The 14,855-nt window shown below is 36.8% G+C and overlaps 1 protein-coding gene across 1 annotated transcript; it reads right to left on the minus strand.

The window, feature by feature from the left end:
• Positions 1–4,187: 4,187 nt before the first annotated feature.
• On the minus strand, positions 4,188–7,805 carry LOC116093548 (melanoma-associated antigen B5-like). The gene is made up of 2 exons (XM_031375061.1): positions 7,679–7,805; positions 4,188–5,405 (listed from the first exon to the last, which is right to left on the minus strand). Exon 2 carries the CDS (start codon positions 5,398–5,400, stop codon positions 4,303–4,305), a length of 1,098 nt encoding a protein of 365 aa, XP_031230921.1. The 5' UTR covers positions 5,401–5,405; positions 7,679–7,805; the 3' UTR covers positions 4,188–4,302.
• Positions 7,806–14,855: the final 7,050 nt, after the last annotated feature.

Genomic DNA, 14,855 nt, shown 5'->3' on the forward strand with positions numbered 1-14,855 from the left:
CAAACAAATCAGAGGTCTGCAGAATATGGCATTTAATATGTTTAAACTTACCATGACAAACAGAAACTCCAGAATTCTAGCAGTGACCTCCCAAGGTCTCCAAGAATGATAATGGGTACCAATGGGATATTGGTATGATAACCACTGGGCATTACCGCCCCAATGCCTTGCCCACTACCAGGACCTGGGGTGAACTGTGGACAAAGGACAATTAGAAAATTGACTGCAAAAGGTTGCATAAGTTCAAGTAAGTTCATGGTGAGGTCAGTCTCTCCCATATTCCTCCTCCACAGTAAAAAGTCTCTATTCTTCTGGGACTGATGGCTAAAGACTGCATTTACTTTTGGTGCCAAAGAGACACAGGAGCCTAGGATAGCTGTCTAACTAATGCAACATCAACTAGTCTCTCTCATTTCAATTCATACAGAGGGCATTTAGATTTTAAATTGATCCTTCTTCAGAACTCTGATGACATTGATGGCTAAATTACTTGTGGCTTAACAACCCAAAGCAATAAAAAAAAAAAAAAAAAAAAAAAAAAAAAAAAAAGAAAAACAAAAACAAAACAAAAGCCAGACAACTCTCTCCTCATCTCAAGGTAATCCACCACTCACCACTATATTATTGGAAAGAGCAAACAGGTTTGCCTGCTCCCTAGCTTCATTAAATGACTGTTCTCAATAATCAACTGTCTGTGTCTTATAATAAATTATTGGATAGGAAAAATTATAACATTTAAAACTTTCTTAAGGTCTCAAAAAATGTTTATAGGTCTGAAAATGATTGAGGCTGATAACACAGATGACAAAAATTAGAAGACATAAAAAACTTGGAAGATGATAGGAAAATGATTTAACAAGATGTTTAAGATTAGGAAATGTACATTATAAATATTGGAGATCTTAAAAAGATGTTTTTTAAAAATTAATCCAAAATTACATATATATATATGTATATACACATATATAGTTCCACATATATATATATACATATATAAATATATATGTGTATATTTATATATGGAAATGTTTCCTATTTCTCCCATGCTATTGTTATTCTATTATTTCAAAGCTCAAATTTAAAATTGATCAGTGAAGTTTTGATAAACTGATGAAGCACAAGCTCAAGATTTTAAGTTCTCTTTGGTTGTCTTCTGAATGTAGACTTAAAGGTACTTCTCATCATGCTAAAAATATCTCTGTTCAATTTGTATATTTAGGACTCTGGAATGAGAAAGAATGTTCCATGCCTTTTAGCCCAAATTTATAGTTTTAACTAGGTCTCAAAAGCATGAATATACTCCCGTTGTCTTATAGACACCTGTTTACTTTTCTGAAATATGAATTTTAAAAGGGTAGTAAAACAAATATACATCCTTTTATAAACTAAAGTTCATATTAGTTTTATGGAATCAAAAAAAAGTCATGAGATTTGGATCCACCTGCCTCAGATCAACTGGACTCCAAATAAGTCCACCTGCCTTTTCTTGAAAATGGGATTTGTTTCCATTGGTTTTGGAATTTCTTATCCTCTGCAATTACTAGACAATTTTAACTTCTGTTCCTGGTCTATATTTGTGTCAACAGATCTTCATCTGACTGACAGACTCCATCCAGGGATGACTGATGGAGCTGCTGAACTCTGACTTGCTGAAAGCTGATGTTAACCAGTACAGTCTATGTGATTGTCCCCTGTCTATCATCTGGATCACCTAATCAGATACTTCTGATAAATGCCACATTGCCCAGCCTTTGCCTACCATTTTGGCCTCTGTGGGCCTCTAAAACAATGTACTAATGTCAACAGGAATCAGTTACAGAAGAAAGATATGATGTCCATTTTCTCACCTTTCAGGCTAAAATGCTAAGTCATAACAGAACCTTCCTGGGCACATGCCAAAAAGAGCCCCACTTCATGATCATTAACACCCCAATGGCCATGAAGTTAGATGGGATCCAATCCTAGATCTGAAGTTTGCCCCCTGGAAACGTCAGGACTGAGATTAACAACAGGTCATCCAACAACATACACAAGACCTGTTAAAAATCAGACTGGTAAAAGAATCTGGAGACTAATTTTTGACTTTACATTGCCTAGACCTGCTGAGGCACATGCTGCCATACAATACATATGGACTTTGATTAGAACTACACAACTGGGTTGGCGAGATAGCTCAGAGGGTAAGAGCATGAACTGCTCTTCTGAAGGTCCTGAGTTCAAATCCCTCAACCACATGGTGGCTTACAACCACCTGTAATGAGATCTGATGCCCTTTTTTGGCGCGTCTGAAGATAGTTACAGCGTACCTATTTATAATAATAAATAAAATCTATAAAATAATAATAATAATAATAATAAATCTTTTTTTTACAAAAAACTACAGAACTACAGCCTAATTACTAGTATCAATGCCTATCATTCTCCTACCTCTCCTTTGATTTGTGTAAAGGGTTTGAGCCAAGATGGAATAGGTGCTCAAAAACTGAAAATATATATGATCTCTCATTCTCTGGGTCTTTTGAATATGGGATCTTGAATATGGAAAACAGTTTAGCCACCCTTAAGATATATTCCTGATCTTCAAATGGAGACCCTGAACTGACTATGCAGACAAGGTATATATGTTTGTGCTACCTGGGTCTATAAAATATTAGCTCCCTCAGTAACTGATAAAGATTATTATATTCAGTTACAGAGGGACGAGAACCACTCTGAAAATCTTGGAAAAATCCACCCCATTCAAATTAAGATTTAAAGAGTGATTCAGATAATGTATGTGATACAGAGAAGACTTGGACATTCTGCCTTTATGCATCTGGTAAGGAACTTGGAATGATGTTTACCATCCAGAGATTCCAGCCCACTTAGATATCACTGTTCTGAACAAAGTATTAAACCCTCTCACCGAGACTAATGATGCCCTTGGGGGCATGAGCACACTTTGATACTGGGAAGGACTGAAGTAAAAAGCCTCTGCTTATATGCAGACTCATTTAAATATCGGAGTCTCTATACCTTTAGCACTATAACTCACTTACAGATGATCACTGCAATAGTTTAAAGCACTTGGTTTGCTTGTGCTTTTGGACTCCCTGTATCAGTCCCTTATCTTCACTGAAACTTCTCACTTTTGCTTACAAGTAGATCTATTGCCTCGGGTATACTATTATTCTGGAGAAGGAGGCTGGGACAACTGGGACTTCTACACTGATCCCAGATGGCCAGGGCATCTCCAATACTAGTGTCTCTCCTAGTAGGAATGGGCATAGCAGGGTCGGCCAGCATGGGAGCAGCAGCACTTATTAAGGGAGGCCAAAATTTCAAATATTTTAGTCAACAAATTAATTGATCAAGACCTGTCAGGATTATGAACACCAATAAAAGTTGGAATGAAAGTTTGTTTAACAGATGCCCCTTACCTCAGAGAAAAATTAAGAGTCAATCATTTGATTCACAGGAACAACTCAAAGGGGGGAAATGTTGAGGCTTGCTCCTTTTAACATAGCTGTAACCATTATTGTATTCAGTCTCCATTTTACTCATTGGGTGATATTAAGTTCATGTTCTCAGAATCCACTTCCTAGAAGTAATTATCCATAGCTGACACTGAAGGATGTTACTAATAAGCCAAATTGTTGTGGTTGAATCACCCATGCTCCTTTATCTCAATGTTATGAAACTCCCTATTCACCTCCTATCCACCATCCCTCTTATTTCACTCAGGACCATTTGGCTTAAAGGTTAGATGATAATACTTTGTCTAGTAAGCCAAAATGTATTACTGCTCCCCTTATTCCCTTTTGAACTATTGAACCTGTTTATATTCCCTATAAAAATCCTACTCTGAGAATTGGTTAATGTCATAGTCTCAAACACAATTCTGAACTATGCCTCTTGTCTGACCACTACTAGGATATATCTTCAATAAACTTCCTTAACTGAGATTAGGGTATATCTTCAATAAACTTCCTTAACTGAGATCAGTGTTTGTATGATTGGTGTAGCAATTCCTGAACACCAGCAGATACTTGGGCATAAGAAATATACTGATTAAGAAGCCTAATTTCTTAAGACTTATTGCTTCTTACATAATTAATAATTTGAATATATTTGAATATTAATAATTTGAATAATTTGAATATATAAACCATTTAAAAGACTAAAAAAAATGAGCAAAAATCCTTATTGGCTATTCATTACTTGATATTTTATTCTCTTGTTCTTTATGATTTTCTTTCTTGTTTCAAAGAAAATCTCAAATGTGTTGCTGTGTTTTCTTGTCCAAATGTATTGACTAATAATTTATTGAGGTTTCATAACCTTCTGGACATGATGATGGCCATGACCTGGACAATGTTTTAGTGCTAGGGTGGGATACTGGTTTCTTATCTTGGCCTTTTGATTTTCTTCTCTCAAAGCTTCTGCATATTGTACAGAAAATGTACTAGCTTCAACGCCACTGCCTTTAGCCATAAATTGTAGGACTTCCATCTTGGTAGTTTCAGTGTAAGCTTTTGGACCCCATTGGAACTGATAGCATGGCGGATCACTATTGGGTATTTGCTTGTATTCCAGGTACTTCAGTTTTATGAAATCTTGAGTGATGAGCTTCCGTGGCTCTCTAAAAATAAAGTGCTTCCTCCCTGGGTACACTTGCATATTATTCAGGAATTTCCAAATGTCTTCCTCAGAAGCAGAGTTACCATTCATGAAAATCATAGCCAGGATAGTCATAAGAAGACCAGTTTTTGGTAAACCCCTGCCAGCACAAACTCTTCCTTTATTGGGGAGTTTTAGCTTGCTGACTAGATCATAAAAGTGATTAGTTGTGTCAATTTCAATCACTCTAGCTGCAAACACAATTTCAATGTTCTCAAAAGCTCTCTTAAATATCTCGTTAAATCTATATTGGTCCTTTGGTTCAATAAGATTTATTAAATCTGTTCTGGCAATGAGTTGTTTCATTTTAAATTTGTAGAGTACAAATTGCTCCACAAAAGACACATACATAGCTAGGCAGAGTTGGCATGGATTTTCTTGACAGGTTCGATACTCTGAGTATAATGAGTTCCCCCCACAATGACAGTAAGTTCCATCATATTCTAAATCATCTCCACAAACAGTGACAGGTGATGTTACACGGGAATGACATCCAGCATCACTATTTTTTTCAGAAGCTGGTAGCTTCTCAAGAACCTCCCCAGGCACAGAATTGGAAGAGCAAGGGGGATTTTCATCTATTGCTACACTCTCCTGTGCTTCCTTATGATCTTGAGAATCATCTATTTTATTATGTCCTTTCTCATGAGACTCATCTTCTTTAGGATGGCCTTTCTCTTTGTTGTGTTTCTTATTCTTCAAGCGGTTGCGATGATGCTTATTCTTCTGACCCCTAGGCATGATGGCTGCAATAAGAAGTATATATAGGTAAGAGAACAAGGGATTTGTGTCTGATATATAAGAGACAATGAGAGGATGAATAGACCTTCAGCCTGCAAATTCTAGTGTAGCTTTAAGGAATATGATATATGGTGTTTTCCATGATAGATCTTAAGGGATGCACCATGTTCCGATTCTCCCAATCCCCATGATGTGTTCAGAAACCTGCAAAGGAATACAAATGAGCCTGCTACCTGTAAGCACTGCCTCACTCATCAGCTGGTGGTAGGACATTGGAACCATTCAGTCTTTCAATTCTAACATGAAAAAATCTCCTTGTATACCAAGACAAGAAAAAGAAAGGGGCTCTTCTGCTGAGAGACAGCAAGGCCTGGAATGGGCTAAAGTGGGGGGCACAGTGTTAGACATAGAAGTAGCTTTAAAGACTGATGATCTCTGGCTGTCTAGATCTCTAACTATACTACATGTTTGCTGATAGCCTCTAAAAAAAATCCTAAAATCTTTCTTGCATATTTTATGGATAAAACCACTAGCTTGGGAGATTAACACCTGTTGCCTAGCAGTAGGGAATTAAGAAAAGAATTTATTTCTATTTTTCTCTTCTCTGGCCAGGCAGTCAGAAGCCTCTCTGGCTAGGCTGTTTAACTCTTTGTGAACAAGAGACAAAGGAAAGGAAAAGAAAATCTTTTGCACAAGCAGATGTGCACAGAAACCTATATATTCATACACACATTCACATTTTTCTTTGGCCCAACCATCTGTTTCATATACTTCACAAGTATTCATGCATACTTATATCCACACACATATACCTACAAAAGTGCATACAGACAAACAAACATATACATATGGAGGGATAGATGGATGGGGTAGAGCCTCCCAAGTCAAACCATCCACCAACTTTATACCTTCTTAGACAAATTTATTTATTTTCTTTTAGAAAATTACCTCATAGATAAAATGGTACATAAAATGGGAGTGACAGAAGGATAACAATGAGAAGTTCAAAGCAATGTTTCATAATGCAAGCTTCTTAAAAGTTCAAAGCAACTAGTTTTTACATGACCTTGTCTTACCATAGTGCGCACCTGTGACTTCATCCTTGAACCTAAATGCTTTTCATTGAACACAAATTTGTCCCAAGTCTATTTCTCTTTTTAGTATAATAATCCTTTTTTTTTTCTTTTTTTCTTTTTTGTTTTTCTAGACAGGGTTTCTCTGTGTAGCCCTGGCTGTCCTGGAACTCACTCTGTAGTCCAGGCTGGCCTCGAACTCAGAAATCCGCCTGCCTCTGCCTCCCAAGTGCTGGGATTAATAATCACTTTTTTAACAAAGCCCATTGAGTTTCTTATTATGCAGCTGTTCCTTCCTATCAAGAGGAGTGGGCACATTATATTCTTGACTCTAACTTTTTTACAACTTTCTAGCAAAGAAAGTAAGACCATCTCTCAAAACATTCTTCCTAAAATTATTTTAATTACACCAGGAATTCTAAAGAATCATTAGTTCGTCTACACACATTAATTCATGAAAGTTCATCTTTATGTTGATCTATAGGAAATCTGATCAATAGGGTGGGCTAATGCCCAAGTATCATTATATTAATTTAATAATGACAGGAAAGACATATCAGCTATAAGAAGCATTTCTGAGATGAATTTTCTTTGGGACCTTGCCTCATAGAACTCACCAATTGCAGACTGTGAAAAAATGATGGGCCACCTCCAGGAAGGCCACCTGCTAGCCTTAACCTATCCAAGTTGGCTGCTGACACACTTCAGTTTGTCACTCCCATTCAGAACTCTTAGTGCCAGAACAGGAGAGATTTTCTGTCTTGGATGGACTCAGGGGCGACTACAACATTCTCTGGGTCACTACATGAGCACATAGATCTTGAGGACACCTACATTCTCATTTTAATTGTGGCTGCACATTCAGTTCAATGATATCACCTCACCTCACTTACTATAATAATTAGTGGGGCCTAGAGCTTCACAACTCTGCTGTGAGTCTTCAAGGGCAGAACCTAGAGCAAGGTTAGATTATTCGTTATGCCATTTATTTAGCTACTGTAAACATTCCCTTCAGTCATTTCTTTCATGTCTGGTACAGATGTAAGCTCATTCTTAACACTCTCTGTGGTCTACGTTTTCATAATGTGAATACAACACTATCTTAATCTCTCCAAGGCTGGAGTAATAAGAGGTTCTTCACTGATTATTCCTGTCCCATCTCTCCAGACACCAAGAATAAAGATTAGATTCTTTGACATACTCACTCTTCAGAAGTAGATGATTCTCCCTATCATCAGGATAGATTCAGTGTCCTCTGGACAAACTTAGTGGTACTCCTAAACTGAATGAGTAGGTCACTAAGTAAAACTCAGGCCAAATTCTAACTTCCTTTGTGTCACAATAGCAGAAAGTGTGTTACATCATATCAGTAATGTTTGGAATTTTAAGACTGCTACTAGGGGTGAGACTTTATGTGGTCCTCTCAGTTCTAAGAGCAGGGAATTCCCTAAGGTCTTCCCAAGAAACCTTACTATAGTTATTGTCAGGGAGTGACTCCATTTTTGCTTTTGAAGTCTTCTTCTCTGGTCACATCCCTCACTTTCTTATAGCCCCTCTTTCAGAAGTCAGCCTGAAAATCTTGTTCAAGGCAACTCAATGAACAAAGGATTAAACTCTGCACCTTAGTTTTCTGAAATCTACAAAGTTCCGATTATCATCACACTGTTCCTACTAAGGCAGGAGATACCTTTTTGAAAAAGAATTTTAAGTCTCAAAATGTAGAACCAATATTTTTATTCAGTAATGGTACAAAAGAAAGAAGTCAGAGAATATCACATTGATAGCACTGTTTGGGTAGGTTCTGTAGAGGTATTGTTTTCTTATGTGGGAATTGGTCGCTGAAGGCAGGATTTGAGAGTTTTTTGCCTCAGTCAATGTCCAATTCACATTCTCTGCTTCCTACATTAATAATGGTGATATCATCTCTGGGCTTCTTGCTCCTGCTACCATGTCTCCTACTTACCTGTCTCCCTGATGAATTCTTATTCCTTTGAAACCATATTCCAAAAAATTTCTCTTCTTTATTTTGCTATTGGTTATGGTGTTTTATCCAAGCAATTTAAAGGTTGTCAATCACTTATGATTCAAATTCACTTCTCAACTCATACAAAAATAAACAATATATACATTAGGAGAGTAAAATATTTTTATGTATACATCTAACGTTTAACTCTGATTAAGCATAATTATTTATGATGAAAGAATTCAAAATTGTTTCTTACAGCTTTTTCAAATTGCAGTTAATCATTGTTACCGTAATCCTTCTGAACACCAGAGCTTCTTGTTCATCCATAACTGTATCTTACTTTCCAGTAATCTGTTTTGCCTAGTCTGTTCACCAATATACACACATGATATCTATATACTATTATTTTATTAAAAATTTCCAATACTTTAAGATTTTTGCAAATAAGCAAAAAAAAATTAAATGAGGCAGTCCCAGAAAGATAGTCCCCCAATTTCAGGTTGCTTACATAGAACACAGTTCTTATGCCATTCAGAACTCTGGACATTGCGTAATGGAATATCAAGTTAATAGCCGCTTATGGGCTGCATCTCCAATACAAATCCCTTATATCTCCAATACTGATTCCTTTGTCCCATGTTGGCCTCATCCTTTCTGAGAGGGAAACGGACATTCTCTGGGATCAATGTGGTTAATTTTATTAAGATTGGTTGTTATGCTGTTTCTCATATGTAAGAGTCCTATACTATAACTTTAGTTTGAAGTTCCTAGGAAAATATCACATCACTTTCAAACCTTGGCCAATGTCTCTCTGTACCCCTTGCAAGGGATGTGATGGAAAAACAGAAAAGTGCTAAGCAGAGATCCCAAAATAGGAGTTATGTTGTCACGTACAAAGTGTGGTCATCTATATATTCATTTCACCACCCAGATGTGGCTCCTCATGTAACCTCTATGCAGGTATATATATATTTTAAAAGTAACACGCTGAAACTTCTAATATTTCAGCCCCTAGTTTGTTAAAGTTTATTGATACTGACTTTTTCTCTGTAGGTAATATAACATCAAACAGTTTCTCTGACTTTCCTTTCAAGGTGAGCCTTGTTGAGGAATTTAAACTGATGTGAACCTCTAACCCAATCCTTAGTCTATCTCCCTATTCATACTTATTATTTTTATTGCTTATTCCTTGGTCTCTGCACTTCAAATCATTATTCTGAGTTTGAAGTTATACATTTATCAGCAGATATGCATTTTTATGTAATGATTAGAAAACGATTGGCATAAGGTTTGCTTGTAGAAATGTGAAGGTATTGACAAGAGAAATTCTAAGCCTGTGTCAGTCATATAACAATCTTGTGAACTTGAGAAAATTTCAAGTTGTTTATGTGTAAAGGGAATCTTATGAAGATCAACACGTAAGATTTCAGGACAGAGTGGGTATAAATCACCTGAATCTTTAAGTAACAGTAATTAGTACTGAGATGATTTGTAGCCAACATTGTAAGTACCTTCCCTTACAGAATGTAATTGCAAATGTTTTAAAAAATATGTCAACCAGAGGTCATAGAGCAGGTAAAATGCTGTCCAACCATTAAAAGTAGTGTTCATGAATTAGGAGTGATATTTCCTTTATTTTTCTTTGGCTGTAATCAAATCAATATTCCTCTTTTGAGACAAAGACCAGCATCCTCTCTCATTGGTGCTTTATAATTGAGTTCAAATTATTCTCATTCCTTTCATCATTGCTCCAATACCAAGTCCTCCCTTGTCATTTTACAAACTAAACTCCAAGTAATCTGGTGCAAATAATTCCTTTAATAGAAGAGAATCTACCTCTATCAATTCTTTTATTTTTATTTCTTCTTTGAAAATTTTGTATGTATATGCAGTGTATCATCATTGTAATCACATCCCATGTTCCTCCAGGACACCCATTTTACCTCCAAACTTTATGTCATCCTCTCACAATTATTTTTACTTTAGTTTGTCTTATTCTTTCTGGCATTCTCTACTATTTGAGAATGTCTCACATGCATATAATATGTTTGTGGTGGTTTAAATGAAAATGGCCCACTTCGGCTAATAAAAAGTAACGCTATTAGGATCTGTGCTTATATGTGAAAGTAGGTATGTCACTGAGGGTGGGCTTGAGGTCTTAGATGTTTCAGACCCAGTGTCACTCTCGCTTCCTGCTGCCTGGGGGTCCTGATGTAGAACTCTCCACTTCCTCTCCAGTACCATGTCTGTCTGTCTGTCATCATTCTTCCAACCATGAGGAAAAAGGACTAAACCTCTGAAACTGTAAGCAAGCCCCAAATAAATGCAGTCCTTTAAAAAGAGTTGACATAGCCACAGTGCTTCTTTACAGCAATAGAAGCCTTAACTAAGAGGCAGGTTTGATTTTGTTTTTGTTTTGTCAAATCCATCTACCATTTCCTGCTGTGAAATTCCACCCCTATCCCTCCAACCATTTTTTTACCAACCTCATGTGTACTCTCCCAATCCCCTTCCCTCCCTACGCACACACACACATACACACAAACACATACACATACATACATACATACATACATACATACATACATACATCCCCTCCTCCACAGAGTCAGCCTATTTGCATGTGTATAGATAGTGTCTTCTAGTGGATCACGGGTAGGCTTTTAGAGGCTATATCCCCAATATAAACTGGTTATTTTCTTCCAGCAGCCACCAATTGCCACATGCTTTTTAGCTAAGTATGGACCTTCATAAGGTCCCCGCCTATCCATTCTGGGATTTTGGATGATTTGATGTCATGCACATTGTATGCATGAAGAACCAGTTATTGTAAGTTCATGTGTGCAATATCCCTTTCATGTCCCACAAATATTGTTTTGCTGCAGATGTTTACTTTCTCTGGGTCTTACAATCTTTCTTTCTTGTTCTTTCATGATGATCCCTAAGTAGTGAAGGGAAAGGATGTGTAATAGATGTTTATCATTTAAAACCAAGCACTCATTCTTTTATTCTTATTCTGTGCATATTGGCCAATTGAGGTCTCCAAGCAAAAAGAGTTTGTCTGGTGAGTGTTGAAAGACACACTCTTTCATGGGTAATGAACATAAATCCTTGAGAGGCAGTTTAGTGCTATACTCATTTATGAAAATAATAGTAGTACATTCTTTTTTGGGGAGTCATGTCTTCCTTTTATTTATAAATATTTTATTAGATATTTTCTTTATTTACATTTCAAATGATATCCTTTTTCCTGGATTCCCCTCTGGAAAACAAAAAGTCTATTCCCTCCCCACTCCTCCTGCTCACCACTCCACCCACTCCTGATTCCCATTCTCATATTCCCCTACACTGGGGCATAGAGCCTTCACAGGCCTCTCCTTCCCATTGATGACCGACTAGGCCATCCTCTGCTACATATGCAGCTGGAGCCATTCTTTACTGGCGCTTATCACCTATGTAGCCAAGATTTCATGGTCCACTTAGAGGTAACAGAGATGAGTCCAGTAATGTGGATTGAGCCTTAAATATGAATAGAATGTGGTGGATTAGTCCCATAACATTAATACCACTATTGAACCAGTGAGCATATCTTGCAAGGCAAATAATTATTTTAGCACTCAGGGCTTACATCCGGAGAAGACCATTAATGTTTTGTCTCCCAGTAGTATGCATAGCACCTTCCAGCTCTCTGAAAGCTACCGAGTAGAAATGAAGCTTCCAGATCAGTGCCAGTTTGATTTCTCCATGTGCTACAATTTAAGGATGTGGTGTCTTCTCCGTCTTATCATCAAGTTCTGGAGGGTAACCACCAAAATAATTGCAGAGGTTTTTTATGTTTAGGGAGGCCTCTATAAACTCACTGGCCAATGGCATGGTACCCCATACATGGCACTAGGCTTTTTATTTGCTGTCTGGGAAAGGCATTGTGCCTCTGTTGCTGACAACTGCAGGTAAACTACTATATTTATATATGTACATGACTATATTTAGTAAGTTTCTACAGTAGTAAATTTCCATATGGCTTTTTCAAGGGTCTTTAGTATTAGTTATCCCTCTCCACACTCCCTCGTCTACCCTGACCTCCCAATTCCACCCCACTTTATCTTCCCTGTTCCATTATTCCGTTTCCCCTTGTACCATTTGTGTTCTGCCCACCTCTATTGCTGTGCCCTCCATAGTCCCTTCCTAGTTTCCAATTTCTATGACTTCTATGTGCATTCCAACTTAAATAAACATATTAAAGATTCAAAGCTAGCATCCAAATCTGAGAGAGAACATGTTGTAGCTGTCATTTGGGGTTTGGCCTACCTCATTCAGAATTCTTATTTCTAGTTCTCATTTACCTGAAAATAATTTTATTTTTCTTTTTATAGCTGAATAAAATTCCATTGTATATATGTAAATATATATGTATACATGTATATATATAATATATATAATATATGTATAATTATATAATATATATTATATATTTATAATATATATTATATAATTATATATATAAATATTATAAATATATAATATATAATTATATATATACCTATATATATTATTTACTATTTATCTTTTTTTGGGCATCTAGCCTTACCAATGTCTGGTTATAAATAATAGAGCAACAATGAACATGAATGAGCAAGAATTCTTTGTAGTAAAATGTAGAGTTCTTTAAATATATGCCCAAGTGTGGTATAGTTGTATTATATGGTAACTCTTTCTAGGTTGTTTATTGTTGTTGTTTTGTTTTTGGTTTATGAAATTTCCATGATGATTTCCATAGTGATTTCATTTCCTATTCCAAAAAAAAAAAATGAGGTAGTGTCCTTCTTTTTTCAATATCCCCAAAAGCATTTAACAAAAACTACTGGACATTATGACAGGGGTTTGATGAAATTTCAAAATTGTTTCAACTTGCATTCACCTGATGGCTAAATATGTTGAATATATTTTTATTCTTCTCTCATATATGAAATCCTAACCACAGGTTTCCCTCTCTCTTCTCTTCCTAGTTCTTCCCCTCTCACTCAGATCCACTCCTTGGGATTCCCTTCTGAAAAGGCAAGACCTCCCAGGGATATCAATGAGAAATGACATATCATATTGCAAAAAGACTAGGCACGTACTCTCATATCAAGGCTGGAAAAGGCAATACAGCAGAAAGAGAAAGGTCCGAAGAACAAACAGGCAAAATAGTCAGAGACAGCCCCTCCTCCCACTGTTAGGATTCCCACAAGAAGACCAACCTGCACAATGATCATATATATATATATATATATATATATATATACATATATATATGTATATATATATATATATATATATGTGCACAATGATCATATATATACACACATATATATATGTATATATATATATGTGTGTGTATGTATATATAACTATATATAACTATATATATACATATATATATATACACATGTGTGTATGTGTGTGTGTGTGTGTGTGTGTGTGTGTGTAGTATGTATGTGTGTGTATACACAGAGGTCCTAGGCCAGTCCCATACAGGCTCACCAATTGTCACTTGAGTCTCTGTGAGCCCCTATGAGTCCAGGTTAACTTATTATTTGGGTTTTCTTATGGTGTCCTTGACCCCTACAATTCTTCCTCATGTTCTTCTGCAGTACTCACTGTGATCCACCTAAAGTTTGTCTGTGGGCCTCTGCATCTGTTCCCATCAGTCTCCGGATGAAGCCTCTCTGATGATGATTATGTTAGGGTCTGGTCTGTGAGTGTAGCAGAATATTATTAGGAATCATTTCATTTATTTATTTATTTTTGGCCTGGAATATATGGTTCTAACCTAGGTGCCTGGGCTACTCAGCCTCTGGTTCCTGGTCCTTCAGGAAGTGTCAGTGGTGGGGCTCCTCCTTGTGCCATGTCTCAAGCAGGGACATTCATTACTTGCCAACACCCATATTTCTGTGCCACTTCTAGCCTAGCACATCTTGCAGGGAGGACAAATTATAGGTATAAGGTTTTATGGCTGGTTTGGTGTCCCAGTCCCTCCACTGGAAGCCTTGCTTAATTATAGGAGATGACCTGTTTAGGTCCCATAACCCCATTACTTGGAGTTTCTGCTAGGGTCACCTGTGTGGATTCCTGGAAGTTTCTGCTGCACTAAGTTTCTATATTGCTCCTGGAATCCAACCCCATTCCAGACATGTTTCCCTGTATTCTCTCTCTCCATGTTTTCTTCACCTGATAACCCCTGTTCTCATTCCCACCCACCCCTAGTCCACCCTCAAAAGCTATTCTACTTCCCCTTCCAAGGAAGGTACGTTTAATATATTTAAATGTTTATTAGTATTCAGTTTTTGGAGAATTTTATTTAGTTCCAGGTCCCATTTCTCTATTAGCTTGTTTGTTTTCTTGTTGTATTACAATTTATTTTCTAATCCATTTTG

This window comes from Mastomys coucha, chromosome X (assembly GCF_008632895.1).
Source record: "Mastomys coucha isolate ucsf_1 chromosome X, UCSF_Mcou_1, whole genome shotgun sequence".
NCBI lineage: Eukaryota > Metazoa > Chordata > Mammalia > Rodentia > Muridae > Mastomys > Mastomys coucha.